Source organism: Miniopterus natalensis, chromosome 12, assembly GCF_054644295.1.
Source record: "Miniopterus natalensis isolate mMinNat1 chromosome 12, mMinNat1.hap1, whole genome shotgun sequence".
Taxonomy (NCBI): Eukaryota; Metazoa; Chordata; class Mammalia; order Chiroptera; family Miniopteridae; genus Miniopterus; species Miniopterus natalensis.
Window position 1 is genome coordinate 74,153,154 of NC_142092.1, and position 27,575 is coordinate 74,180,728.

The window sequence follows — 27,575 nt, forward strand, 5'->3', positions numbered from 1 at the left end:
GGAGGATCCCAGACGCGCACGGGGGGTGCGCGCAGGCCTGGCGACCCCGGGAGCGGCGCCCCTGGAAGGGGCGTCGGTGTCGCCCGGGCCGTCAGGGCAACGCCCGGGGAGATGGGGGAGCCTCGGCGGCGGGTCCGAGCTCCAGCACCCCCGGGGCGCACCCGCGAGGCGGGGCGCAGGGGAGGCGCGGGGCGCGGCGCGGCCCCTTTAAGCGGAGGCGGCGCGGCGGGGGGCGGGCGCGCGTGGCCGTCCCGGCGCCGAGGCCCCGCCCCCGCGGCGATGCCGAGCGGCGCGGACGGCGGGCGCGGGGCGGGCGCGGGCGCGGGCGCGGGCGCGGGCGCGGGCGCGGGCGGCCGAGCGGGCCCGCCATGGGTTTCCTGCACCAGCTGCAGCTGCTGCTCTGGAAGAACGTGACGCTCAAGCGCCGGAGCCCGGTGAGCGGCGCGCGGGCCCGGGCGGCGCGGGGACGGCGGAGCTGGGCGGCCGGCCTGGCCCCCGCGCCCCGGCCCCCGCTCGCCCCGGCCCCGGGGAGGGGGCTCCCCCGGCCCGCACCCGCCGCGGCGCCCGGCTGAGTCACGGCGCCCTCCGCAGCGCGCTCAGCGGCGGGGGACCTGGGGTCGCGGGGGGCCTGGTCCCCGGGGCGGGGGGCCGGCCTGGGGGACTCCATTCGGCCCCGAGGCGCCGTGGCCGTGCGCCCAGCGCCCCGGAGCCCCTGCGGGGACCCTGCCCGCGCCCTCTCTGCGCTGCCCCTCTGCCCTTGGGCAGCCCTCCCCCCACGCCCACTAGCCCCGGCTGATGCTCTCACCCCCGGGAATGTCCTTGTGCCAGCCTCCGCCGCCCGAGCCCCTGTGCCCTTTTGTCCTTTGGGGAGTCCTCCCCGAGCCTGATCCCCGCTCATCCCCCTGACCAGCCTCCCCCGGGGCCCGGCTGTGCCCTCTGGAGCCGTGGTGCCTCCCAGGCCCCCAGCTCTCAGAGCTCAGGGCGCAGCTGCCGCCGGGGGCAGGAGCCTTGGTGAGGAGCGGGGCTGGGGTGGTGCGAGTGGCGTCATGCTGGCCCCGGGAAGGCAGCAGCAGGCACCGGAGAGGCTGGGCAGCTTGGGTTTCCGAATGGGCCCTGGGGATTTTCCAGCGTGGAGCCCAGGGCAGGCCAGGGTCCGCAGCGGGGGCCTGAGGAGCAGGCGTCCTCTTGCCCACCTGGGGCCCGGGAGGCTCCTGTCCCGCCTGGCCCTGGGGCCCCTGGGGCCGACAGCTCCCGCACAGTGCGAAGCCTGGGGCTGTGGACTGGGCAGGGTGGCTGTCATCACCATGGCCTGGCAGGATTCCCCTGGGCACCTGGCCCTGGCCAAGAGCCAGGGTTGGGTACACTCCCTCCCTAGGGCGCCTGGGACTGGCTGTCGCTGGGTCAGGCCTGTGGCTCCAGGTAGCCTCTGATGCAGCTTCCCTGCTTCAGGTTTTGGGTCACTGAGGACAGCAGGATGGGGTTCAGGAGAAGAAGGGGGATTGGGATGTAGGCATGCATTAGTATCAGCCCCCCCCCCCCCAGTTCTTGGCGGGAAGGGCCCCCTCCCCCAGGGGCTGGGAGCAGAGACTGGAATGATGGCCCTGCATCCACTGGGGACCCCAAGGCTCAGGGAAGGGAGCAGTGGTTCGCAGGGCACCTGGCAAGCAGGTGGGAGGTGCCCACTGCCCTACACCCAGGAGTGGCCCCCACCTGCTAGGTGGCCTCCCCCAGAACCTTCCTGTGCCCCTGCCCCACAGAGTCCCAGGGGCTGGGCAGGCCAGGGTAAGGTACTGGTGAAGGTGGCAGAGGCCTTGGTGGCTGGTGCTGTGGGGCTGGGGCTGGCTGGATGCAGGGCACTATCCTGCTGGGCCCCCACTTCCCAGGAGGGTCTCTCGCTTCAGAGCTGGACCCCTGGGCGTGGCCAGCAGAGGTTTTGCCCTTTGTGCTGTGTGCCTTGCCTGGGGGTGTGGCCTCGCCTCTCTTAGCAGTACTGGGGTCTACCCTGGGGCCACAGGCTGCTCCTGGTGCAGGGACTGGATTACTGTCACCAAGTGGCTGGCATGGGAGTCAGAAACTCCATCCTCAGGTCTCACCTGTTCTGCCCTTGATACAGCAGAAGGGAGCTCAGGCCTGGGGTGGGCACCCGGGCCCCAGGGACAACATGGGGGCACTGGGCCGGCCTCAGGGACAGGAGTTTGACCACCTACAGGCCCCTGGGTGGGATGCCCAGGTAGGGCTGGACCAGTGCCTCCTGCCTGTAACCAGATGCCCCTCTGGCCACCCGCCCTCCACCCGCCCAGCAGGCCTCTCCTCCTCCTAGCAGCTCGTGTGCAGCCGTTGCTATAGCGATGAGGAGGCAGTGAGGCCTGTTGCTGCAGTTACTTGCTGGAGGTGCCCCGTGGCAGGGTGGGTGTGGGTGGGGCTGGCAGGCGGTGACCTGGGCCTCCTGAGTGGCCACCTGCACACAGCCACCCTCGCTCTGAGTGCAGGCAGGTGTGTGGCGTGTGCCTGTCTCTAGCCCTGTGGGTGCCCACCATGCCTCCTTGGCTGGCCCTGGGCTGGATCCTGGCTCGGGGAGGGGGTGGAGGCTGGCACGGGCTGGGGCGGGTGCTCCAGACCACAGAGCACTATTGTCAAAGCACAGTGAACACAGCAGCAGCTGCCCCACCCCAGGGCACCAGGGGCTCGCACCCCAGACAGAGCGCCACTGGGAAGGGGGCTCTGAAGTCTGTTTTGGTTGGGGGGTGAGGGTGAAGGAAACCGGGTGCCTCTAGAAGAGCTGGGTGGGAGTGGGGGGTCAGGGCGGGCCCTTGGGCTGGGCAGGGGGCACCCCCAAGAACAGCTGACCTGAGATCCTCCTCTTTGCCTTCCCCCTCTCCGAGCTGGGGGTGGTGGTGAGACTGTGAGGTCCTTCCACTGTCCAGGTGAAATGGAGCTGCGGGGCCCCTGGCAGTTCCTTCCCACTCAGAGCAGGTCCCAGCAGGGATCACCTGGTGCCTAGCCTTGGGTGGGCAGAGGCCCAGGGTGGGCAGAAATGCTGTGCCTGCCTGAGCCACCTGACGTGAGGGAAAGGGGCCAGGCAAAAGGAGATGCCTCGGGGTTGGGGGCCCACAGCCCCGTGACCAGGTCTTCCTGGAGGCTCAGGCCCCTGGGCTAGAGCCAGGCCCCCCTCATGCCAGGCCTCATCTCTCTAGGCCCTGCAGGTGGGGTAGATGAGCTGGGCACATGCATGGCCAGAGTGGACCACGGCTGGCCGATTGGCCCCCGCTGGCCCTCAGTGTGGCAAGAGCACCTGGCTGCGGGGCGGGAGACCCATTTCTCACTTGGGCCGGACAGGACCCGCACTTTTGCCCTTTGAAAGGACCCTCTGAGGAAGGGCTGACTTTCTGTGGCCCCCGCGGGAGCATGCGGAGGCCGGGCCGGGCCGGGCTGGCCCTCTGGGGTGGGCGTCTGCCTGGCAGGCAGAGGGGGCTCGGGTGTGTCCTGTCCAGCCGGGTAGGTGGCCTCACTCTGCCTGTCCTTCCAGTGGGTCTTAGCCTTCGAGATATTCATCCCTCTGGTCCTTTTCTTCATCTTGCTGGGGCTTCGGCAGAAGAAGCCGACCATCTCTGTGAGAGAAGGTGAGGGTCCTCGGGGGTGGGCAGGGCACAGCGGGGGTGGGGTGGGGCAGGCAGCCCTCCCCGCACCACGCACGCATGTCCTGTGTGCACGTGACCTCACGCGTGTGTCCCAGATCCCACAGCTCCCCCCACGCAGTCCGTGAGCCTGTCCCTGCGTGGTCCCTGGCCACGCCTCTCGGCTGGGCTGGAGGATGTGGCTGGCCGTGGTGACCACGCGTGCCGTTTCCTCACTGTTCTCTGTTCTGTTTCGCCCCCCCCCCGCATGGTCTCTTGTCCTCCTCTGCCGCCCGCACGCAGTCTGTAAGTGAGCGGCCGCCTCCTCCTTGCTGGCCCAGGCGCAGCCGCAGGATGGTTTTGGGGGGCCTCCCGGTGCGGCTTGAGCACCCCCCACCCCTGCTTGCATTAACAGCCTTTCCCAGACCTGCTGGGTCGTGCAGAGCCCCCTGCCCACAGTCAGGGACGGCTGGCTTGGAGGAGGGGTAGTGGGTGCTGGGAGCAAAGGGCTGGGCCACCTCGACCTCAGGGACTCTGGGCGTCCCTCTCTCTGTGGGGTGGCCTGGCCCTGCCGGGGCACCTGGGCTAGCCTGGGCTGGGGCTGGGGTACCAGATGCTCTCCCCTCAGACCCTGTGGGCTCCTGCATTCACTCTGCTAACCAGCTGGCCGGAGAGGTCAGAGGTCGCTGCCCAGCCGGGGGCCTTTTATGTTCCCCTGGGCTCTGTGGGCCATGCCACACCTGAATTTTGGGGGGAGGGTGTCAGGGCATTTTGGCCTTGGCTGCTGAGGGAAGAAGGGTGCTCCGGGAGTTGTGCGGAAAGGGTGGTGAGATGCCCTTCGACCTCTGACCTGCTCGGGTCATTTGCACTAGAACTCTTGGCCCTCTGTTCCCTGTCTGCTGCCTAAAGCTGCTTTCCCGTCCTGACTTTCTATACATTTCTCTCCTCTGCCTCTGTCTTCCTCCCCCCTCTCCCCTTCTGTCCCCTCTCCTCGGACCTTCTCACCTGCCCTGTCCCCACCAGCCTTCTACACAGCAGCGCCCCTCACCTCCGCCGGCATCCTGCCAGTCATGCAGTCGCTGTGCCCAGATGGCCAGCGGGACGAGTTCGGCTTCCTGCAGTACTCCAACTCCACGTGAGCATCCTCCCACCCCCAGGAGCCCAGCCTCCTCCCCCATCCCGACCCCGCCTGACGCCCCCACGGTGCCGCAGGGTCACCCAGCTGCTGGAGCGCCTCAATCGAGTAGTGGAGGAGAGCAACCTATTTGACCCAGAGCGGCCGAACCTGGGCTCGGAGCTCGAGGCCCTGCGCCAGCACCTGGAGGCCCTCAGCTCAGGCCCCGACGCCTGGAAGAGCCACTTGGACAGACCTGTAGGTGCGTCCTGGGCAGGCTGGACTGCATGTGTGTGTGCGTGTGTGTGTATGGAGTGGGGCCCAGGCCCAGGTTTCGGTGTCAGCGGAGTTAGAACCCAGCTGGGTGACTTCCTGCCATGGGCTGGGTCTGTGTCTCAGGCCCTTCGTCTAAGCCAGCGATTTCCAACCCATGAGCCAGCCACAAGAATTTTTACTACATGCAACACCTGACTGTTTAGTCAGGGGCACTGATCTCTTTTCCTGAGATTGTCAAGTAAAAAAAAAAAAAATGACAGCAGCCAACACAGCAATAGCTGACTGGTGTGAACGAATAAAAACTGTACCTGTTTTACTTTCATCAGGTCAGCAAAAAATACATTTTTTGGTGTGCGGTGGAATTTTAGTAATTATGTGTCCTGTTAGATGAAAAGGTGGGGAACGGCTGGTCTACACTGCTGTTCTGAGTTCCCAGGGTGCAGCACTCAGGTGGGCCTGGCCGAGCTGCCCGCCACAGTGGCTGAGCTGTGGGGCCAGGAGCTTGGTCGGCTCTGAGCCTGGTCAGAGCTGGCCCTCAGCCCCGTCCCTCTGCCTGTCCAGTGTCCTCCTTCTCTCTGGACTCGGTGGCCAGGGACCCGAGGGAGCTGTGGCGTTTCCTGACACAGAACCTGTCACTGCCTAACAGCACAGCCCAGGCCCTCCTGGCTGCCCAGGTGGATGTGCCCGAGGTGAGGTGGGGTGAGCGCTGGCAATGAGGGCGTGTCTGCTCTTGGGGGCCGCTCCCAGGCCTGGCCACTCTGCTCTGCCCTCCCCTGGTTGCAGGGCTGGGGGTGAGGGGCATGCTGGGCTCTGAGACCCCAAGCCTGAGCCGCACCCGCCCCGTACTCCAGGTCTATCGTCTGCTCTTTGGCCCTTCACCCGCCCTGGGCGTGGAGTCAGTCCTCCCCAGGGGTCAGAAGCCTTGGGGCCGCCTGGGTGCCAGTTCCCTGCTCCGGTTGGAGGTGAGGGGGCCTGTTAGTGGGAAGGGAGGGTGCTGCCTGCTGGTGGATGCAGAAAGGGGCTCCATTGATAATTCTGAGCTCCTTCTGGGGGTGAGGGAGGGACCTGGGGGTTCGTGGCTGGCATGGGGAGGGGGAAGGCAGGATGGTGACCTGTATCTGCCCCCCATTTCCTACTGGAGAATCTGTGAACTCAGACCTGGCACAGTGGGTGGGGCAGTGAGGCCTGAGCTGTCTTGCGCCAGGGCCCTGGTTCCTCTTGGTTGGGGCTCCTTCCCAGCTCTTCCCCTACACTGCCCTCCAGGAGCTGCTGGTGGCCCCCACCCTTCTGGAGCAGCTCACATGCGCACCGGGCTCTGGGGAGCTGGGCCGGATCCTCACTGTGCACCAGGGTCAGCAGCCAGCACTGCAGCGCTATCGGGACATTGTCTGCAGTGGGCAGGCTGTAGTCCGTGCCCAGCGCTTTTCTGAGCTGGCTGCAGAGCTCCAGAACCAGCTGGATGTGGACAAGATCGCCCAGCAGGTGAGGAGGCCCTGCCTGCCAGCTGGCCCGCAGGTCCAATGCCCAGGCTGGAGGAGGTGCTGGAGCCCCTGCAGGGCCTGGGCCTGTGGCTGTGCGGGCGGGGCCTGTGGCTGGGCGTCCTGCACCCTGCAATGATGCCATGCCCTGCACCCCCACCCAGCCCTATGTCCTCACCTCGGCCTGTCTCTCCCGGTCCCTGGCCAGTGCTCCCTTACCCCCCGGCTGCAGACTCTCCCTCAGCCCCTCCCCCCAGCCCGTATCCCTCTGCTGGTGTCCTCCCTGTTCCGCCCTGACCTCAGTCACCAAGCTGTCCATCAACGCCCAGCCCCCGTTCCCTCCTGCCCTTAGGCCTGCATGTCCCCACATATCTGATTTCTCCTCAGCTGGGCCTGGAGGCCCCCAATGGCTCAGCTCCCCAGCAGCAGCCGCCACCTCCCCGGCGGCTGCAGGCACTGCTGGAAGACCTGCTGGACGCCCAGAAAGTTCTGCAGGACGTGGACGTCCTGTCGGCCCTGGCCCTGCTGCTGCCCCAGGGCGCCTGCACCGGCAGGGCTCCTGGACCCCCAGCCAGCGGTCCTGGTGGGACAGCCAACGGCACAGGGGCTGGGGTGGGCACGGGTTCCAACACCACCGCTGAAGACGGTGCCCTGTCCGCCGCAGCCCCCACCTCCTCGGAGGCACTGCAGGGCCAGTGCTCTGCCTTCGTGCAGCTCTGGGCAGCCCTACAGCCCATCCTGTGTGGCAACAACCGGTACGTGGGAGGCAGGGAAAGGGCTGAGATGGGGCCTGACCCCAGGGTCTGGCTCTGACTCCCCGCATCCCCTGACTTGGTGCCCTACCCCACTCCAAGCCTCTTCTGGGGCGCCTACGCTGAAGCCCTGCCTCATGCCCGCCCCACCCGATCCTGAATGCCTGCTCCCACCCTTGAGGCTCCACCCCATCCCACGCCCACCCCTGAGGCCCCACCCCCACTCCTAACCGCGTGTCTTGGCCCCAGCACCATTGAGCCAGAGGCACTGCGAAGAGGCAACATGAGCTCCCTGGGCTTCACAAGCAAGGAACAGAGGAACCTGGGCCTCCTGGTGCACCTCATGACCAGCAACCCCAAGATCCTGTACGCGCCTGCAGGCTCTGAGGCCGACCGCGTCATCCTCAAGGTGCGGCCTGGGGTCTGAGCTGTAGTCTTCTGGGGCTGGAGCTGGAGGAACTGGAGGGTGGGGTCTGCAGGCTGAGATCCCTGTGCAGAGGGGGTGCAGCCGTGGCCCTCAAGCTCTGACATGGCTCTGTGGGTGACAGAACTCGTGGGCGGGATCCGGTGCTGGGGTGCATGGGAGCTGGTGTGGGACCGGGTACTGGCCTGGCTGGGTGTGGCCAGGGCCCCGCGGCGCTGGTGTGGGAGCGGAAACCTTCCAGAGCAGTGTCCAGTGGGCGAGAGGTGGGCCAGGCAGCTGGGGGGTTTGAGGCCAGCTGAGGGCAAGGTGTCCGTGGCCAACCCAGGGGAGAGGTCCTGTACGGAGCAGGTAGAAACCAGGGCTGGAAATGGCCTAGGGAAGGGAGAGGCTGAGTGTGGGGAGAGGTGAGGACCGTGTGCCAGGGCTGCTCAAGGGATGCATGGACAGGGGTCTGAGGAAGGGGCTGGGAGGGCACCGCTGGGGAGACAGGAGAAACGGACGCCTCGCTGCCCTGGAGTAGTGGGGCAGAGTGAGGTTCAGGGGGAGTGGCAGAAAGGCAGGGAAGGGGCAGGGCTCAGAGCTTCCAGGTGGCAGCTTCGCCACAGCAAGAGTAGTTGTTGGTGGGCACTGGCAAGTGGATGGTGCCCGCGGTGGTGGCGGTGAGGGAGTGGGGAAACCCCTTGCTGGCCAGGTCCTGGCATGAGTCCCACGCCCCGTGCCTTCACCCTCTGCAGGCCAACGAGACCTTTGCCTTTGTAGGCAACGTGACCCACTACGCCCAGGTCTGGCTCAACATCTCGGCCGAGATCCGGAGCTTCCTGGAGCAAGGCCGGCTCCAGCAGCACCTGCACTGGCTGCAGCAGGTGCTGGGAGGGCAGGGCTGGGGCGGCGGGGAGCCCCCTGTCCCAGGTGGTGGTTGGCGCAGGCCACCCTCTGAGCCGGTCTTGTCCCTTCAGTACGTGACGGAGCTGCGACTGCACCCCGAGGCGCTGAACCTGTCACTGGAGGAGCTGCCGCCTGCCCTGCGCCAGGACAGCTTCTCGCTGCCTAATGGCTCTGTGCTCTTGCAGCAGCTGGACACCATCGACAATGCAGCCTGCGGCTGGATTCAGTTCATGTCCAAGGTGGGATGGGCGGGTGTGTGTGCGCCCCACGGGCTCCGCTGGCGCCCGGGGCTGGCTCCAACCACGCCCCTCGCTCCAGGTGAGCGTGGACATCTTCAAGGGTTTCCCCGACGAGGAGAGCATCGTCAACTACACTCTCAACCAGGCCTACCAAGACAATGTCACCGTGTTCGCCAGTGAGTCGCCCCCCCTGGGGTGGCCCCCAGCCCCTGCCCTTCCACCGGCCCAGTTGCAGCCCCACCACAGCCAGCCCCACTCTGCCCCTTCTCTTCCTCCCCAACCCCACCCTGTACCTGCTGTTTCTCCCCTGCTGACTGCCCATCACAGCAGCCCACCCCCTCCCTCAGCTCCACTCACCCAGTCTGTCCCTTCCTGCTCGCTGCAGGCCCCCATCTCAGGTCTTGCCCCCTCACACCCTGCCCCCCGTCACACCCGCACCGTTCCCCTGGTCCTGTCCCAGGCGTGATCTTCCAGACGCGCAAGGATGGCTCCCTGCCGCCCCACGTACACTACAAGATCCGCCAGAACTCTAGCTTCACCGAGAAGACCAACGAGATCCGCAGGGCCTACTGGAGGCCGGGCCCCAACACGGGCGGCCGCCTCTACTTCCTATATGGCTTTGTCTGGATCCAGGGTGAGGGCCGCCCCTGGATCCCTGGGTGGGGGAGGCCCCGCTGTGCCTGCTACTCCCGCTGACGGCTGGCCCTGCCCGCAGACATGATGGAGCGTGCGATCATCAACACCTTCGTGGGGCACGATGTGGTGGAGCCGGGCAGCTACGTGCAGATGTTCCCCTACCCCTGCTACACGCGGGATGAGTGAGTGCAGGGTGCCCAGGGCCGGGGCGGGGGGGCAGGGCCGGGGTGGGGCCGAGCCCACCCCTCACGCCCCGCCCCCACCCCAGCTTCCTGTTTGTCATCGAGCACATGATGCCGCTGTGCATGGTGATTTCCTGGGTCTACTCGGTGGCCATGACCATCCAGCACATTGTGGCAGAAAAGGAGCACCGGCTGAAAGAGGTGGGGGGAGGCCGGGGGAGAGTGGGGGTGGGGGCAGCTGCGGGCACCTCTCCCTCCCCAAGGCCCCTTGCACCTGCCCTCCTGCCCCAAGGCCCCCTGCACCTGCCCTCCTGCCCCAAGGCCCCCTGCACCTGCCCTCCTGCCCCAAGGCCCTCCTGCACCTGCCCTCCTGCCCAAGGCCCCCTGCACCTGCCCTCCCGGCCACAGGTGATGAAGACAATGGGCCTGGACAACGCCGTGCACTGGGTGGCCTGGTTCATCACGGGCTTCGTGCAGCTGTCCATCTCGGTGACGGCTCTCACCGCCATCCTCAAGTACGGCCAGGTCCTCATGCACAGCCATGTGCTCATCATCTGGCTCTTCCTGGCTGTCTACGCCGTGGCCACCATCATGTTCTGGTGAGAGCCCATGGCTGGCAGGGGGCGGGGGGGCGGGCCCTGTGTTCACCCAGAAGGTGCCGAAATACCCCGCCCAGAGTTCCCGGGTGCTCCAGCGGGGGCAGCGGGGAGGCTTCTGGCTTGGCGCCCCACCAGGGTCGGGCGTGGCCTACAGCCTGCGCCCCCCCCCCCCGCCCCAGCTTTCTGGTGTCAGTGCTGTACTCCAAGGCCAAGCTGGCCTCTGCCTGCGGCGGCATCATCTACTTCCTGAGCTACGTGCCCTACATGTACGTGGCCATCCGCGAGGAGGTGGCCCACGATAAGATCACGGCCTTCGAGAAGTGCATCGCGGTGAGGGTCATGGCAGGAGGGGCGGATGGGGGTGTTCTGGCCGCCTTCACCTGCGCTGACGCGGCTGTCTCCTTAGTCCCTGATGTCCACAACAGCCTTTGGCCTGGGCTCCAAGTACTTTGCCCTGTATGAGGTGGCGGGCGTGGGCATCCAGTGGCACACATTCAGCCAGTCGCCCGTGGAAGGGGACGACTTCAACTTGCTGCTGGCTGTCACCATGCTGATGGTGGACGCTGTCGTCTACGGCGTGCTCACGTGGTACATTGAGGCCGTGCACCCAGGTACCGGCCAACCCTTTGGAGGGGGTGGGTTGGGAGTGGGCTGCAGCTCCCTCGGGGGACATGGCCCGTAGCCCCAGGCCCGGGTCAGCCTCCCTTCCTCTCCCAACCCCCAGGCATGTACGGGCTGCCCCGGCCCTGGTACTTCCCACTACAGAAGTCCTACTGGCTGGGCAGCGGGCGCACGGAGGCGTGGGAGTGGAGCTGGCCCTGGGCTCGTGCTCCCCGCCTCAGCATCATGGAGGACGACCAGGCCTGTGCCATGGAGAGCCGGCGCTTGGGTGAGGCGGGCGCCAGGGTGGCGGCCGGGGCGGTCACTGGGTTTCGGGGGCCCGGGGCAGCCTTGGCTCTGACCCGTGGCCCTGGTGCAGAGGAGACTCGGGGCATGGAGGAGGAGCCTACCCACCTGCCGCTGGTGGTCTGTGTGGACAAGCTCACCAAGATCTACAAGAATGACAAGAAGCTGGCCTTGAACAAGCTGAGCCTGAACCTCTACGAGAACCAAGTGGTGTCCTTCCTGGGCCACAACGGGGCGGGCAAGACCACCACCATGTGAGTGTCGGGCACAGCCCGGGGCCCGACCACGGGAGCGGCAGGGTGGGTTTCCTGAAGGAGGTTGCCTGTGACCCTGCCGTGCACCCAGGTCTATCCTCACGGGCCTCTTCCCACCCACATCGGGTTCTGCCACCATCTACGGGCACGACATCCGGACCGAGATGGACGAGATCCGCAAGAACCTGGGCATGTGCCCGCAGCACAACGTGCTCTTCGACCGGCTCACGGTGGAGGAGCACCTGTGGTTCTACTCGCGGCTGAAGAGCATGGCCCAGGAGGAGATCCGCAAGGAGACGGACAAGTGCGTGGGGGGGCGGGGCGGGGCCCCGGAGGGCGGGGTGGGCCTGGGAGAGAGGTGGGGCCTGGGAGAGGGGCGGGGCCCAGGAGGGGGTGGGCCTGGGGAGGGGGCGGGGCCCCAGAGGGGCGGGGCCTGGGAGTGGGGAGGGGCCTGGGAGGGCGGGACAGGCCTAGGAGAGAGGCGGGGCCTGGCAGGGCAGGGCGGGTCTGGGAGAGGGCGGGTCTGGGAGAGGGCGGGGCCTGGGAGAGGGCGTGGCCCAGGAGGGCTGCATAAGCCTGGGAGAGGGCGTGGCCTGAATGAGGGGCAGGGCCCAGGAGGGGGGGCGGGCCTGGGAAAGGGGCGTGGCCTGAGTGAGGGGCAGGGCCCAGGAGGGCGGGCCATGCCTGGGAGGGGCGGGGCCTGGGAGAGGGGCGGGGCCCAGGAGGGCGGGCCATGCCTGGGAGGGGCGGGGCCTGGGAGAGGGCCGGCCCGGGCGGGCTGTGAGCCGGGCTCGCTGTCCCCGGAGTTCCCCGCCCTGGCCCACGCCTCCGGCCCACGCCTCGGGCCCACGCCTCCGTCCGCAGAATGATCGAGGACCTGGAGCTCTCCAACAAGCGGCACTCGCTGGTGCAGACGCTGTCGGGCGGCATGAAGCGCAAGCTGTCCGTGGCCATCGCCTTTGTGGGCGGCTCCCGCGCCATCATCCTGGACGAGCCCACGGCCGGCGTGGACCCCTACGCGCGCCGTGCCATCTGGGACCTCATCCTGAAGTACAAGCCCGGTGAGTGGGCCCGGCAGCCGTGGGGGCCCCGCCCGCCCGCCCGGCCCACGCCCTGACCGGGTCCTGGCCCCCCCAGGCCGCACCATCCTCCTGTCCACGCACCACATGGACGAGGCCGACCTGCTCGGGGATCGCATCGCCATCATCTCCCACGGGAAGCTCAAGTGCTGCGGCTCCCCGCTGTTCCTCAAGGGCGCCTACGGGGACGGCTACCGCCTCACGCTGGTCAAGCGTCCTGCGGAGCCCGGGACCCCCCAAGGTCTGTGCTGAGGCCCCCTGGCCCCGGGACCCTGCTCCCAAGGCTGTGAGGTAGCGGGGCTGCACCTCGGCTTTGCCCCGTGGGCCCAGGAGGCCCCGGGCCCCCATCTTGACCTGGCTGTACTCCCATGGAGGGTCCCTCCCCGGCCCCGAGTGAAGCCCCTACTCCCCTACCCTCCTAGGGCCAGGGCTGACGTCCAGCCCCCCAGGTCGGGTCCAGCTGAGCAGCTGCTCAGAGCCCCAGGTTTCCCAGTTCATCCGCAAGCACGTGGCCTCCTGCCTTCTGGTCTCTGACACAAGCACCGAACTCTCCTACATCCTGCCCAGCGAGGCCGCCAAGAAGGGGGCCTTCGAGCGCCTCTTCCAGGTGGGAGGGCAGGGCCAGGCTTCCCTGGGGCCTGAAGAGGTGGGGGAGGCTGGGTACTGGGGCCCCCGCAGAGGGGCAGGGCCCCTGGAGGGGTGGCGCTGGTGGAGGGGCAGGGTCAGTGGAGGGGCAGGGCCGGTGGAGGAGGGGGTGGGGCAGTGAAGGGAAAGGGGTGCACTCCCCCCTCTGGCCCACGCTGGTGGCCTCACCCAGCACTTTTCACAGCACCTGGAGTGCAGTCTGGATTCGTTGCACCTGAGCAGCTTTGGGCTGATGGACACCACGCTGGAGGAGGTGTTCCTCAAGGTGTCAGAGGAGGACCAGTCTCTGGAAAACAGTGAGGCAGGTGAGAGGCAGGCCCCACAGCCGCTGATGAGCCCTGCTCCACCCCACCCACCAGGCCTAAACTTGGGCCTGGGGCTCCTCACTCCTCCCGTCTCTAGTGGCCCAGCGTCCTGAGTGGGAACCTCAGGGGTCAGCGCAGGGTCTGGGGTCTGAGGTCCTGGGCAGGCCTGCAGGTAGCAGGCCGTCCTGAGCCCCTCCTTTCTTGTGGCAGATGTGAAGGAGTCCAGGAAGGATGCGCTGCCTGGAGCGGACGGCCTGGCTCCGTTAGGCGAGGCTCATGCAGGCAACCTGGCCAGGTGTGCAGAGCTGGCCCAGTCACAGGCGTCGCTGCAGTCTGCGTCCTCGGTGGGCTCTGTCCGCGGGGACGAGGGAGCTGGCTATGCTGATGTCTATGGCGACTACCACCCCCTCTTCAACAACCTGCAGGACCCCGATAACGTCAGCTTGCAAGGTGGGGGGGCAGCTGGATGGGGCCAGGTGGAGTTCCCCGAGAGTGGTGCTGGGCAGCTGGCTTAGCTTGGCCTCCTCTCTGCGCAGAGGCCGAGGCAGAGACCCTCACGAGGGTGGGCCAGGGCAGCCGCAAGCTGGAGGGCTGGTGGCTGAAGGTGCGCCAGTTCCACGGGCTCCTGGTGAAGCGTTTCCACTGTGCCCGCCGCAACTCCAAGGCGCTGTCCTCCCAGATCCTGCTCCCCGCTTTATTCGTTTGCGTGGCCATGACTGTGGCCCTCTCCGTCCCCGAGATCGGTATGGCTGCTTGACCAGGCAGAGGGGCGCCAGGGCTAGTGTCCCACGCTATGGGACTGTGGGGGACCCACCCCGCTCAGAGTCTGGAGCTATGTCTGAGACTGGCAGGCACACCTGGGGATTCCTGCCTCCCTGGGGCCCAGACCCAAGCTTGGACCTTATGGGTACTGGGAAAGGGGGTCTGGGCCTAGGGCTGCAGGCTGGCCGTCGGCACTTGCTGAGGCTTCTGTGCACACCCCACTAGGTGACCTGCCCCCGCTGGTCCTGTCACCCTCCCAGTACCACAACTACACCCAGCCCCGCGGCAACTTCATCCCCTACGCCAACGAGGAGCGCCGGGAGTATCGGTGAGGCCGCCCACCAGGTAGCTGTGGTGGGCAGGGGCCTGGATCGAGCGTGCTGAGAGGGGTGGGCACCCATCTCCCCACCTGGACTTATGCTGCGGTTTCCCCCAGATTTCAGCTGTCACCCGATGCCAGCCCCCAGCAGCTCGTGAGCACGTTCCGGCTGCCGTCGGGCGTGGGCGCCACCTGCGTGCTCAAGTCTCCAGCCAACGGCTCCCTGGGGTCCACGCTCAACCTGAGCAGCGGCGAGTCACGCCTGCTGGCTGCGCGGTTCTTCGACAGCATGTGCCTGGAGTCGTTCACGCAGGGGCTGCCTCTGTCCAACTTCGTGCCCCCTCCCCCCTCGCCCGCTCCATCCGACTTTCCAGTGTCCCAGGATGAGGACCTGCTGCAGGCCTGGAACACCTCCCTGCCACCCACATCCGGGCCAGGTACTGATTCTCGAGGCTGCCTGGGGATGTGGGGCAGAGCAGGCCCTGATGACTGCCCACTGTGCCCACAGAGAACTGGACATCGGCACCCTCCCTGCCGCGCCTGGTGCGGGAGCCTGTTCGCTGTACCTGCTCTGCTCAGGGCACTGGCTTCTCCTGCCCCAGTGGTGTGGGTGGGCACCCGCCCCAGATGCGGGTGGTCACGGGTGACATCCTGACCGACATCACTGGCCACAACATTTCCGAGTATCTGCTATTCACCTCCGACCGCTTCCGGCTGCACCGGTGAGCTAGGTGGGAGGCACGTGCTGTGGGTGAGGGGCAGCCACCCCCGCCCGGGTGGCCTCACTGCTCCTCGCCCTTGTCCAGGTACGGGGCCATCACCTTTGGCAACGTCCAGAAGTCCATCCCAGCCTCATTTGGCGCCCGGGCCCCGGCCATGGTGAGGAAGATCGCGGTGCGCCGGGCAGCCCAGGTGAGCATTGCCTGGCCCAGGCCCTGTGGGATCCGGCTTCACCTGAGGTCCTCAGTGACCCACGGTGCTCTTGGGGTCTTTCTGTGTCCCCCCAGGTTTTCTACAACAACAAAGGTTACCACAGCATGCCCACCTACCTCAATAGCCTCAACAACGCCATCCTGCGTGCCAATCTGCCCAAGAGCAAGGGCCACCCAGCAGCCTATGGTGAGCCGGGGTGCGGTGGGCTGGGGTGGGTGCCTGGGAGCAGGTCCCTGAGGCTGTCCTTCCTGTGCCACAGGCATCACTGTCACTAACCACCCCATGAACAAGACAAGTGCCAGCCTCTCCCTGGATTACCTGTACGTGTGGGGCAGGGGCGGGGTGGTGGTGTGGGACTGGGTGCCGGGCAGGGCTGAGGGCTGCCTCACCTCCAGGCTGCAGGGCACGGACGTAGTCATCGCCATCTTCATCATCGTGGCCATGTCCTTCGTGCCGGCCAGCTTCGTGGTCTTCCTGGTGGCCGAGAAGTCCACCAAGGCCAAGCACCTACAGTTTGTCAGCGGCTGTAACCCTGTCATCTACTGGCTGGCCAACTATGTGTGGGACATGGTGCGCCCCTCCCGTAGGGCCGGTTGGGGGTTCCCCTGACCTCCAGACCTCTGGCCACCCCATCACCCTGTGTGCTGCCGGCCCCGCCTGTCTTGCCCCCAGGCCCCTCACCCCTGCCCTGGGCCCTCACCCCTGCCCTGGGCCCTCACCCCTGCCCCCAGGCCCCTCACTCCAGCCCTGGGCCCTCACCCCTGCCCTGGGTCCTCACCCCTGCCCTGGGCCCTCACCCCTGCCCCCAGGCCCCTCACTCCAGCCCTGGGCCCTCACCCTGCCCTGGGCCCTCACCCCTGCCCCCAGGCCCTCACCCCTGCCCCCAGGCCCCTCACCCCAGCCCTGGGCCCTCACCCCTGCCCCCAGGCCCCTCACCCCTGCCCTGGGCCCTCACCCCGCCCTGGGTCCTCACCCCTGCCCCCAGGCCCCTCACCCCGCCCTGGGTCCTCACCCCTACCCCCTGGCCCCTCACTCCAGCCCTGGGCCCTCACCCCTGCCCTGGGCCCTCACCCCTGCCCCCAGGCCCCTCACTCCAGCCCCCGGGTCCTCACCCCTGCCCCCAGGCCCTCACCCCTGCCCCCAGGCCCCTCACCCCAGCCCTCACCAGCTCCCCTGCTCCGGCAGCTAAACTACCTGGTCCCGGCCACTTGCTGTGTGATCATCTTGTTCGTGTTCGACTTGCCGGCCTACACGTCACCCACCAACTTCCCGGCCGTGCTCTCTCTGTTCCTGCTCTATGGGTAAGGGGGCGGGGAGCAGGGGGGGAGGGGAGTGGGGGCCTGGCCGCCTGGTGACCCCGCCTCCTGCCTGCAGATGGTCCATCACCCCCATCATGTACCCGGCCTCCTTCTGGTTCGAGGTCCCCAGCTCTGCCTACGTGTTCCTCATTGTCATCAACCTCTTCATCGGCATCACGGCCACCGTGGCCACCTTCCTGCTGCAGCTCTTTGAGCACGACAAGGTGGGGCCGGCGGGGCGCTGGGTGGGACAGGTAGCAGGGCCGAGGCCGTGCCCGTGACCCCTGTGACCCTCCAGGACCTGAAGGTCGTCAACAGTTACCTGAAGAGCTGCTTCCTCATATTCCCCAACTACAACCTGGGCCATGGGCTCATGGAGATGGCTTACAACGAATACCTCAACGAGTACTACGCCAAGATCGGTGAGGCGGCGGGCACCGGGGGCGGGGGCCAGGCGGGGGCGGGGGCTTGGGGGGCGGGGGACAGGGCCAGGCGGGGGTCGGGGGCCTGGGGGGCTGGACACAGGGCACGAAGGGCTCTGTGGGGGTTGGGGTGGGGCAGCAGGGCCCTTGGGGTGGGGCTTCGGCAGCATGCACTGAGCCCCAGAGATCGGGGACTTCCAGGAGCGGGGGGCAAGTGGGGGCCGGCGAGGCCTCCCGCACAGGCCCTGAGCCGGCTGCCCCACAGGCCAGTTTGATAAGATGAAGTCCCCGTTCGAGTGGGACATTGTCACCAGGGGGCTGGTGGCCATGACGGTGGAGGGTTTCGTGGGCTTCGTCCTCACTCTCATGTGCCAGTACAACTTCCTGCGACAGCCACGGTGAGTGTGCCCGGCCAGGGGCGGGGAGCGCGGGCAGTGTGGGCGGGCGGGCCAGCTGGACATGGCATGCCCCGTCCCCCAGGCGCATGCCCGTGTCGACCAAGCCCGTGGAGGACGACCCGGACGTGGCCAGCGAGAGGCAGCGGGTGCTGCGGGGGGATGCTGACAACGACATGGTCAAGATTGAGAACCTGACCAAGGTGAGCCTGGGGTGGGCCCTGTGCTGCCTACGGGGGGGGGCTCAGGGCAGTGGGGGCAGCCCCACGGGGGGCACGTGGTCAAGGCAGCTGGGTGGGACCGGCCCGGGCTGGCCAGTGTGGCCAGCGGTGCCTCTGAGTAGGTGCACAAGCAGGTGTACACCTCTGCCAGGTGTACAAGTCCAGGAAGATCGGCAGCATCCTGGCTGTGGACCGCCTGTGCCTGGGCGTGCGTCCTGGCGAGTGCTTCGGCCTCCTGGGCGTCAACGGTGCAGGCAAGACCACCACCTTCAAGATGCTGACGGGTGACGAGAGCACAACAGGGGGCGAGGCCTTCGTCAACGGGCACAGGTGCTGGTGGGCTTGGACCGGGGTGTGCGTCTGGGCGGGCAGAGGGACTGCGCCCGGTGCTGACAGCGCTGCGTCCCCAGCGTGCTTAAGGAGCTGCTCCAGGTGCAGCAGAGCCTGGGGTACTGCCCGCAGTTCGACGCCCTGTTTGACGAGCTCACGGCCCGGGAGCATCTGCAGCTGTACACGCGGCTTCGCGGCATCCCCTGGAAAGATGAGGCCCAGGTGAGGGTCGCCGGGTGGAGGAGGGGCCGGCAGGGAGGGCGGGCCTCTGACGTCTGCCCCTGCCCCAGGTGGTGAGGTGGGCCCTGGAGAAGCTGGAGCTGACCAAGTACGCGGACAAGCCAGCCGGCACCTACAGCGGAGGCAACAAGCGGAAGCTGTCCACGGCCATTGCCCTCATCGGGTACCCTGCCTTCATCTTCCTGGTGAGCCTGGGGGGCTGGTACCCCACCTTCATCTTCCTGGTGAGCCTGGGGGGCTGGTACCCTGCCTTCATCTTCCTGGTGAGCCTGGGGGGCCGGGTACCCTGCCTTCATCTTCCTGGTGAGCCTGGGGGGCTGGTACCCTGCCTTCATCTTCCTGGTGAGCCTGGGGGGCTGGTACCCCACCTTCATCTTCCTGGTGAGCCTGGGGGGCTGGTACCCCGCCTTCATCTTCCTGGTGAGCCTGGGGGGCCGGGTACCCTGCCTTTGTTTGCTTGGTGAGCCCAGGAGGGAGGTGGCTGGTAGAGGTGCGGCTTCTAAGCCTGGCACCCCCCCCAGGACGAGCCCACCACAGGCATGGACCCCAAGGCCCGGCGCTTCCTCTGGAACCTCATCCTGGACCTCATCAAGACTGGGCGCTCAGTGGTGCTGACATCGCACAGGTGTGGACCCCTCTTCCCCCTGCCCTGCACCACCTTTCCTCTGCCCCAGGTGCCAGCCTGTGTGTCTCCACCCTCAGCATGGAGGAGTGCGAGGCCCTGTGCACGCGGCTGGCCATCATGGTGAACGGGCGTCTGCGCTGTCTGGGCAGCATCCAGCACCTGAAGAACCGGTGAGCGGAGGGTCAGGCGAGGGCGGCGGGCCATGGTGCTGGGCAGGTGGAGGGCACCCCGGGCAGCTGGGGCTCTGGCCGTGGGCCTGTCCGGCAGGTTTGGAGACGGCTACATGATCACGGTGAGGACCAAGAGCAGCCAGAACGTGAAGGACGTGGTGCGGTTCTTCAACCGGAACTTCCCCGAGGCCGTGCTTAAGGTAGGCGGGGCCCGGGGTGGGGCGGGGGCGCTGCCGGCCAGCCTCTGACCTCCCGATCTCCACGCCCCCAGGAGCGGCATCACACGAAGGTGCAGTACCAGCTGAAGTCTGAGCGCATCTCACTGGCACAGGTGTTCAGCAAGATGGAGCAGGTGGTGGGCATGCTGGGCATCGAGGACTACTCGGTCAGCCAGACCACCCTGGACAACGTGAGTACCTGGGCTGGGGGGCGCGACGGCCGCCAGGCCCACCTCCGCCCACCACCTGCCTCTCTCTGCCCACCAGGTGTTTGTGAACTTTGCCAAGAAGCAGAGTGACAACTTGGAGCAGCAGGAGACAGAGCCACCCTCGGCCCTGCAGTCACCTCTGGGCCGCCTGCTCAGCCTGTTCCGGCGCCGGCCGGCCCCCACGGAGCTACGGGCGCTTGTGGCCGATGAGCCTGAGGACCTGGACACGGAGGACGAGGGCCTCATCAGCTTCGAGGAGGAACGGGTGAGCAGGGCCCCGAGGGTCAGGGCAGCTGGGCTGGCAGAGACTCTGGGATGTGGGGCCAGTGGACACAGGGACTGCTGCTGTCCCGAGCTCAAGGGGTCAGAGGGATCCCCCCTGATGCTCAGGACAGGAGTGCACATGGAAAGAGTGGGCACAGGCATAGGAGACAGACTCACTGTGAACCCCTCAAGACCTGGAAACTTGCAGGGGCCTCAGAGACAGGCAGAGCAGGGGGGTGGGGGGGCCCCAGACCAAGCAGAGGCCACACCCTGGGAAAGCTCTGGGAGGGGGAGAGGGAGGTGGGAGGGACCACGGTCAGTCCTGGGGCTGGGCAGTGCTGGGTGCCAGGTGCCTCCCTGAGCCTGTCTGTCTGCCATCTACCAGGCCCAGCTCTCCTTCAACACCGACACGCTCTGCTGACCACCAGGAGCTGGCTCAAGGACACGCCGGAAGGGACAGAACTCAGGAGGGGATAGAACTTAGGCGGTGGCCGAGTCCCCACCCCAGGGCCCCCAGGGCCCCACCCACCAGGCCCTGGCGTGGGACGTCCAGGACCAAGGGCTTCAAGCCCCCTCCAGCCCCCTGCCCTCGGCCGTGGCTGCCCTCCCCTCATTGTGCCAAAGGCTGGCCCGGCCCTGGGCTGCGACACCCTCACCCTGCTCTGCCTTAAAGCCTTGGGGCCTGAGCCCTCGCCTCTGCCCCTGCCCAGCTCTGCCCTCCACCCCCTGGGACCACTGGGGGTGACATGGGCTGCCAGGTACGCCCGACCCTCTCCTGGTGGGTCCTGGCTGCTTTCTCATCCCAATTTGGAAGGAAGGTGGCTGCTGAGGCCTGGGGCTGAGGGCGGGAGGAGTTAGGTCCCGGCCCCAGGCACCTATTCATTTTGGAAGGGGCACCCTCACCCTGAGGTTACCACTGTGGGCCGGGCAGGGGCTGCCTCGGGGCAGCGGGCCGGGTACCAGGCATGGCGAAGGCGGCCCCCTGGCCGGGAGAGAATGCGGACCCCTCCCACCCCTTCCGCCGCCACTGCTCCCCACCCAGTTCGGCACCCTGCCCGCCTGCCCCCCTGGGAGCCCTCCCTGTACATAGTGCACAGAAGTTTGTTTTAAATAAATAAACAGAAAAGTCCACACAGGCCTGCGTGTGTGGGGCATCGTGTTGGGGTGACAGTGGGCCTCTGCTGGGCAGGCTTGTCTGCGGTGTCCTGGGGCACCAGGCCCTGTGTCGGGGAGGGCAGCCGGGGCAGCTTGGAGGAGGGGGTGGGGCTTTCACCCCTCTAACGCCCCGATGCTACAGGTGGGGAGACTGAGGCGGGGCTGTCGGTCACTCCCCCCCACGCCCTCAGCCTGGGCTTCCTGGGCTCAGGCACCCGTGGACAGGTTCTCACGCATGAGGCCTTGGGTCAGGTCCTGTGTGGGCTCTCTGTGCTTTCTGCTGCCTTCTCAGGGGCCTGCTGCCCACGTGGGGCCCTCGGAGCGCGTGCTGAGCTGTTTCCATCGCATCCTGGCCATGGGAGGGCTTCCAGGAGGAGGTGACCTCTAGGCTGAGGCCCAAGTCTAGATAGGAGGGCGTGCAAAGGTTAGAGGTGGCATGGAGGCCCCCAGGACCTGGCTCGAGGCGTCTGGAGCCTGGTCACAAGGAAGGGTCCCAGAGCCTGGCCCCTCAAGCTCAGCCATGGTCGGTCTCCTTCCTTAGATGCTCCTGTGACTGGAAGGGACACAGAACACCCCCAGGAGGGTGGAGGGCACATGGTCAGCTTGTTTCCTTTCTCCCGGGGGGGGGGGGGGCTGCAAAATGGTGATTTCCTTCTTTCTGCTTTTATTAGCTATGATTTCTCTCACAAAGAGCTTCCCTGCCTTTAGAAGTCATCACTATGGACTCGTGGATTTTAAAAAACATGTTCTCACTCATTACCCATCTTTAAAATTTTTTTGTGATAAAATATTCAAACTATTTCAACTGCTTGTAAATGTTCAATTCTGTCATCTTTTTATGCTCAAAAGGCCCCAGATTTGCCCGCGGGAGCCGCTCGACGGCAGCTTCCTCCCCCTTTGACTCATCCCGGGCATTTCCTGTAGCGTTCCCGCACTTGCTCCGTTCCCGGGCCTGCCTTGAACCCTCGCCCCATCTGAATTCAGCCACTTCTCCGAGGAGTTCTGGCTCCTGTTAGGGGGGATCTTGTTTGGGGCCCAGAATCTGGGCTCTGGGTGTGCGCACGGCCATGGGGGTCACTGCCCCTCCACCCCTCAGCAGACAGCTAGGAAACATCTGTTCAGATTCCCGCTAAGACCCCAGCGCCAACCCTGTGCCCCCTCCCTGTGCCCGGACAAGTCTGTGTCTCCCTTCGGAACAGAGCTGTTGAAATGTCTCTGGGAAGGACCCGCAGAGAGGGCTCAGCACAGGGGCTCCTAACACATAAATGAGGCCGGGGCCCTTTCGGCCAAAGCTCAGGGCTGCTCAGTGGATGTGGTCGGGGGAGGTTTAGAGACGCCCCTGTGGCCTGAGTAGGTTGTGGGTGCGGTCAAGGTTGGTGACCGTGAGTTTCTGGTCTCAATTCTTTAAAACATTTACTTTGGGAAACTGGTAGAAAAAGCAAAGGGTTGGATGGATAGGAAGCACTAGCTGGTGCCGGTACCTGGCAGAGGTCACCTGCAGGGGGTCCCTTCATCTTTTCCACATGTACAGGGTGTCCCCCAAAATGTACACACACTTTGAATGATTGATTATAAAGTCAGTGTTCATTAATATACAGTTCCGTTTCAAAATTTAAAAGAATCTACAGAAATGAATAATTTTTTTTGTCAACACCTGTTTTCAAACTGATGACCGCTCTGGTCCAGGCCCTGCTGGTAACGTGAAGCGATGGAATCGCAAACATCAGGAATCATTTCGTTCGGTGTCTGTGCGCCCTCCACTCTTTGTTACCGTAAACTTGATCTTTTATGTATCCCTGTAAAAAAGTCTAGTGGCACTTTAGGATAAATTTTCTTTGTTCAAAGCTTAGTTTGGCTTCACCCATTATTTCAAATTAGTTAAACCTGACCAAGAGAGAAAACTGAGTCATCCGCTGTTAGCGTGTATATACATTTCTATGGGACACCCTATATACGAGCATGGGCTTGGAATGCTTTGAGTTTTTCCACCTGCTAGGGTTTTCCTCCCACTTGTACTGGGTTCCTGGGGCTCCCATGAGAAATGACCACAAATTGGGGGCTTCGAACAGTAGTCGTTCACTCTCTTCTAGCCTGGAGACCAGGAGCCCAACGTAGGGGTGTCGGCGGGGCTGGTTCTGAGGCTGAGGGAACCCCGTGCCGCTCGGTCCTGGCTGATGGTGGTCTCTGGCCTCTGGGTGCCCCGGCTTGTGGAAGCAGCTCCCTGACCTCCGCCCCATCTGCACGCAGCGTTCACCCTGGGTGCGCGCGTCTGTGTCCAAATTTCCCCCTTTTTCTAAGGACAGCCGTGACCTCATTTTAACTTAATCACTTTAAAGACCCCTATCTCTGCCCGGCTTGTGTGGCTCAGTGGGTGAGCACTGACTTAGGAACCAGGAGATCACTGTTCGATTCCCGGTCGGGACACAGGCCCGGGTTGCAGGCTCCATCCCCAGTAGGGAGTGTGCAGGAGGCAGCTGATCAATGACTCTCTCATCATTGATGTTTCTCTCTCTCCCTCTCCCTTCCTCTCTGAAATTAAAAAATATATTTAAAATAAATAAAAAACACGCCTCCCATCTCCAACACAGTTACATTCCCAGGTGCGGGGCACTAGGATTTCAACATATGAATTTAGGGGACACAGTTCAGCTCATCACACCCCTGAACCTTAGACTCCTGAGACGCAGGGGGACTGTCCACAGCTGGTGCGCTCCACGTAGGCGTCCTTCATATATCTCCAAGGACGCCTCTGGCTGATTCCCAGAGGGCTGAGCCGTCTGGAGGCTGCTGACAGTGTCCCCAGAAGCGCCTCTCCTCACACCACTGCCAAGAGTATGAGCGCCACGTGCTCGCCCGTTCCAACCCTGACCTTGCTCTGCTTTGTCTCTGGCGGTAAATGTGCTCCCTTGCTGCTCCTGTTTTACTTACAGATGCACAAGGGTATTTTTATACATACGGGACATGTGAGCAGGCAGGTGCAGAGGGGCCTCAATCTTTCCCCAGGGCTGTGGTTTGGGGGGAGGAGCAGGAAACAAGCAGGGCAAGCCCTCCATGTCGAAGAGGAGCCCCTAAAATCCCAGTGGGTGGAATGGAGGCCGGTGGAGGGGAGGCCCAGAGGGGAGAGCCAGGCGCCAAACTCCACAGCGTGTCCAGGTCAGTCCCAGGCTGGCAGCGTGGCCGGTGCCAGGAGCCCTGACCCCTGTGGGATCTGGGGAGGGGCCCTCAGACCTGGGTCTCAGGAAGAACAGTGGCCCTGGGAAGGCGAACACCCTGGCAGACGCCTCTCTCCACCACTGGGTGGCGCTGAGCTTCGGCGGGCGAGGCCCTCCCTTGGGGTGGCCCCTGGGGCTGACCCCCTGGCAGGGCAGAGTGGGTGAAGCAGGGGAAGCCACCCTGTGGGGGGGCAGGTGCACACCTGTGGGGTGGCAGGCTTCCAGGCCTCCAACCTCCCAGCTGGGGGCGGGGGTGGGGTCAATCCCAAGGGTCAGGAGGCTACGGCTTCAGAACCACCTTCCTGTTTGTTAGAGGTTAAGAGCGGAAAGAAACCTGCCCTGAGCTGCTTGGGAGGAGCTGGGGTGTGGGATCAGCTGGGTGGACACCTGAGCCAGGCCCGTCTCCGGAGGGCACGACTGGAATGTGGGCCCCACTGGGGAGGGGGGGCTTTGCCTGACAGCTCAGTGGGTGGGAGGGGACATCCCTTCCTCATGGGCTTATCACTCTTATAAGGCCCTGGTGGGCAGATGGGGATACTGAGGCCGAGGCCAGGCTGTTCATTTCTCCTGCCCTCTCTCCAGCTTTCTGGGCCGGGGGCCCCAACAGACACCAGGATGTCCATACCAGGAGGGCAGTGGGGTTCACGGTGGGGGTGATTTGATCAAGAGCTACCCCTCTCTCAGGCCGACACCCCTCTCTCTCTGCCTCCCGGTCCTCTGGTTTTGGCCTCCATCTCCCTGTGCCACCCCCATAGGGCACTCAGTTCCCCAGCTTGCTCAGCCTGCCTTGGGAGGTCCAACCCCCTGTACTCAGTTTACCCCACGGTCACACCCTCGCTCCCACACAGCCCCGCCAGCCACCAGCCTCATCCGCCCTCTTAGGTGACTCCCTGGGGCGGGCCCTGGGCTGGGGAGGGCGGGTGCCCAGGGAGCCTTAAAGAGCTCCCCAGGTCCCCGCCCAAGCCACTGCAGCTCCCCACCATGGCCGAGACTGCCAAGCTCCAGCTGTTTGTCAAGGTGCCGGCGGGCTGTGCTGGGGGGAGGCCTTTGGGAGGGGGTGCTCTCTGGGGCTCCACTTTCTGGGGCGGGCTGAAGGGCGGGTCTCCTTGACAGTGTCTGTGCCCCCATCCCCTGTGGTGGGTGGGCTCAGGCAGCCCTACTGATGCTGAATAAAATGCGGTTAGCCTGGGGGGAAAAGGGCCAGTGAGTCATCCCCAAAAGGGGTAGGGGTGGCCCTGTCCCAACACCCAGCCTGGGTTCCTGGGTCTGGCTCTGCCCTCTTAGAGAAAAAGCCCCTCGGCGGGGAAGTGCCAACCAGGCAGCCAGTGGCCAGGCCCGAGTGGAGCTTGGGGTCAATGCAGCAGGAAGGGGAGGTGGGCTGGGCAGCCCCACTGGCGACCGGAACTGTGGAGCCCATGTAGAGCTGCCAGGCCTTGGGCCCCTCCCCACTTTTGGGGCACACGGCGGCTAGTGCTGCAGCCTCGGTGCCCAGTTGGCGTGTGAATCACTCAGAAAACAGCTCTCTTGGCCTACCCCACCCTTGAGACCAGCCTGTAGGGCCTGGAGCCCAGGGTCCTGGCGTCAGCCCCGGCTTTTTAGATAAGGGTTGAGGAGCCAGGCCCCAGATCCAGGGTCCCACCCCCCTGCCCGCTCCCAGCCTCCAGGCTTCCAGCAGCTCTGTGACCCTCTCCACCTCCCAGGGACCAAGTCAAGGGCCCTCGCCGGCCACTTGCAGAGGCTGTGCCCAACCAAGCAGGGGCCCTGGCATTGCTCGTCTCCTGGCAGTGGGAGGCCAGGTCCCACCCTGCCTGGTGGCAGGATTCCTGGGTCTGCTCCCTGCCCTGACACCCCTCAACTCCACCCACCCCAGGCGAGCGAGGACGGCGAGAGCGTGGGACACTGCCCCTCTTGTCAGAGGCTCTTCATGATCCTGCTCCTCAAGGGCGTGCCCTTCACCCTCACAACAGTGGACACGCGCAGGTGAGCCCCTGGCCCCGAGACCCCTTCCAGGCCTCCGCCCCCGGGGCCATTACCCCCTTCCCTCCTGCCCACAGGTCCCTGGATGTGCTGAAGGACTTTGCCCCTGGCTCACAGCTGCCCATCCTGCTCTATGATGGCGACGCCAAGACGGACACGTTGCAGATAGAGGAGTTTCTGGAGGAGACACTGGGGCCCCCTGAGTGAGAACCTGGGCACAGCAGGAGGGGAGAAGACGGGGCACCCAGGGAGGACACCCCCAGGACAGCGCCCGGAGAGGGCGCTGTGGGCTAGCAGAGGCGGGGTGGCAGGGCGAGGGCAAGGGCCTGACCCGAGTCCCCCCCCAGGTTCCCCAGCCTGGCGCCCCGCTACAGGGAGTCCGCCACCGCGGGCAACGACGTCTTCCACAGGTTCTCCGCGTTCATCAAGAACCCGGCGCCCGCGCAGGACGACGGTGAGGCGGGTGGGGGGCGCCTGGGCGAGGCTGGGGCCGCGCGCGCCAGGCCGCGTCCTCAGCGCCCGCTGTGCCCCCAGCCCTGTACCAGCTGCTGCTGCGCAGCCTCGCCAGGCTGGACGGCTACCTGCGCTCGCCGCTGGAGCACGAGCTGGCCCGGGACCCGCAGCTGCGCGAGTCCCGCCGCCGCTTCCTGGACGGCGACCGGCTCACCCTGGCCGACTGCGGGCTGCTGCCCAAGCTGCACATCGTGGACGTACGTGCGGGCGGGCGGGCGCGGGCGCGGGAGGGCGCGGGGCGCCCCGCGGGAGGCCCTGACCGAGCTCGCCCCGCCCGCAGACGGTGTGCGCGCACTTCCGCGGGGCGCCCGTACCCGCGCAGCTGTGCGGGGTCCGGCGCTACCTGGACAGCGCGCTGCGGCAGAAGGAGTTCAAGTACACCTGCCCGCACAGCTCCGAGATCCTGGCGGCCTACCGGCCCGTGGTGCACCCCCGCTAGCGCCCCCACTCCGCGCCTCCGCCCGCCGGCCCGGCGCCTCCAGCCGCCTCTGCTCCTGCGCGCATCCCACACCCCGGGGACCAGAGGGCCCGATCTCTGCCACCCCTAAGCCCCCACCCGAGGCTGCGTTCCAGATGACCGGGGCAGAGAGGTCGACGGGCGGGGCACAGCCCACCCCCCCACTCAGGCCGGGACTGGATTGGGCTCCCAAACCAGTCAGGCCAGGGTGGAGTGGCAGGATGGCCAGGGAGGGCGGGGAGCGGAGCCTAGCCTGGGCACCTCAGGGCTCCCAGCCAGAGGGTGGAGTGGCCCACATTCCTCAGCCCCACCCAGGCAGCAGGCCACTCCCCTCTCTCCCGTAGGACCTACTGTGCGCACGGTACAGGGTGAGACCATGCCCTGCTGGGTGGGGGTCTGGAAGAGGTGCGTGCCCCACGGGGTGGAAGAGTTCCAGCCCTGGCCCTGCCCGGCATGACCCTCTCTGC

The 27,575-nt window shown here is 66.0% G+C and overlaps 2 protein-coding genes across 3 annotated transcripts; both read left to right on the top strand.

The window, feature by feature from the left end:
- Positions 1-351: 351 nt before the first annotated feature.
- Positions 352-20,856, top strand: ABCA2 (ATP binding cassette subfamily A member 2). Of its 2 annotated transcripts, XM_087823097.1 has the most exons (48): positions 352-434; positions 3,527-3,620; positions 4,638-4,749; positions 4,827-4,990; positions 5,566-5,693; positions 5,856-5,966; positions 6,268-6,486; positions 6,870-7,237; positions 7,484-7,643; positions 8,393-8,521; positions 8,615-8,782; positions 8,862-8,958; positions 9,243-9,416; positions 9,498-9,600; positions 9,687-9,801; positions 10,009-10,199; positions 10,379-10,529; positions 10,606-10,810; positions 10,924-11,088; positions 11,179-11,359; positions 11,451-11,663; positions 12,224-12,420; positions 12,497-12,679; positions 12,861-13,045; positions 13,268-13,388; positions 13,599-13,838; positions 13,925-14,131; positions 14,376-14,478; positions 14,587-14,906; positions 14,978-15,191; positions 15,276-15,381; positions 15,477-15,588; positions 15,662-15,722; positions 15,798-15,972; positions 16,588-16,703; positions 16,777-16,924; positions 16,999-17,122; positions 17,388-17,520; positions 17,603-17,720; positions 17,890-18,068; positions 18,149-18,290; positions 18,359-18,493; positions 18,830-18,933; positions 19,011-19,103; positions 19,201-19,303; positions 19,375-19,512; positions 19,589-19,795; positions 20,180-20,856. In XM_087823097.1, the coding sequence occupies exons 1-48, from the start codon at positions 369-371 to the stop codon at positions 20,213-20,215; spliced, it is 7,314 nt and encodes a 2,437-aa protein (XP_087679223.1). In that variant the 5' UTR covers positions 352-368; the 3' UTR covers positions 20,216-20,856. The 2 variants fall into 2 exon arrangements, with proteins under 2 accessions (XP_087679223.1, XP_087679224.1); XM_087823098.1 differs by lacking the exons at positions 352-434; positions 3,527-3,620 and adding an exon at positions 3,940-3,989.
- A 4,286-nt stretch (positions 20,857-25,142) lies between these two features.
- On the top strand, positions 25,143-27,090 carry CLIC3 (CLIC family member 3). The gene is made up of 6 exons (XM_087823282.1): positions 25,143-25,178; positions 26,032-26,141; positions 26,216-26,341; positions 26,486-26,592; positions 26,673-26,848; positions 26,932-27,090. Exons 1-6 carry the CDS (start codon positions 25,143-25,145, stop codon positions 27,088-27,090), a joined length of 714 nt encoding a protein of 237 aa, XP_087679408.1.
- Positions 27,091-27,575: the final 485 nt, after the last annotated feature.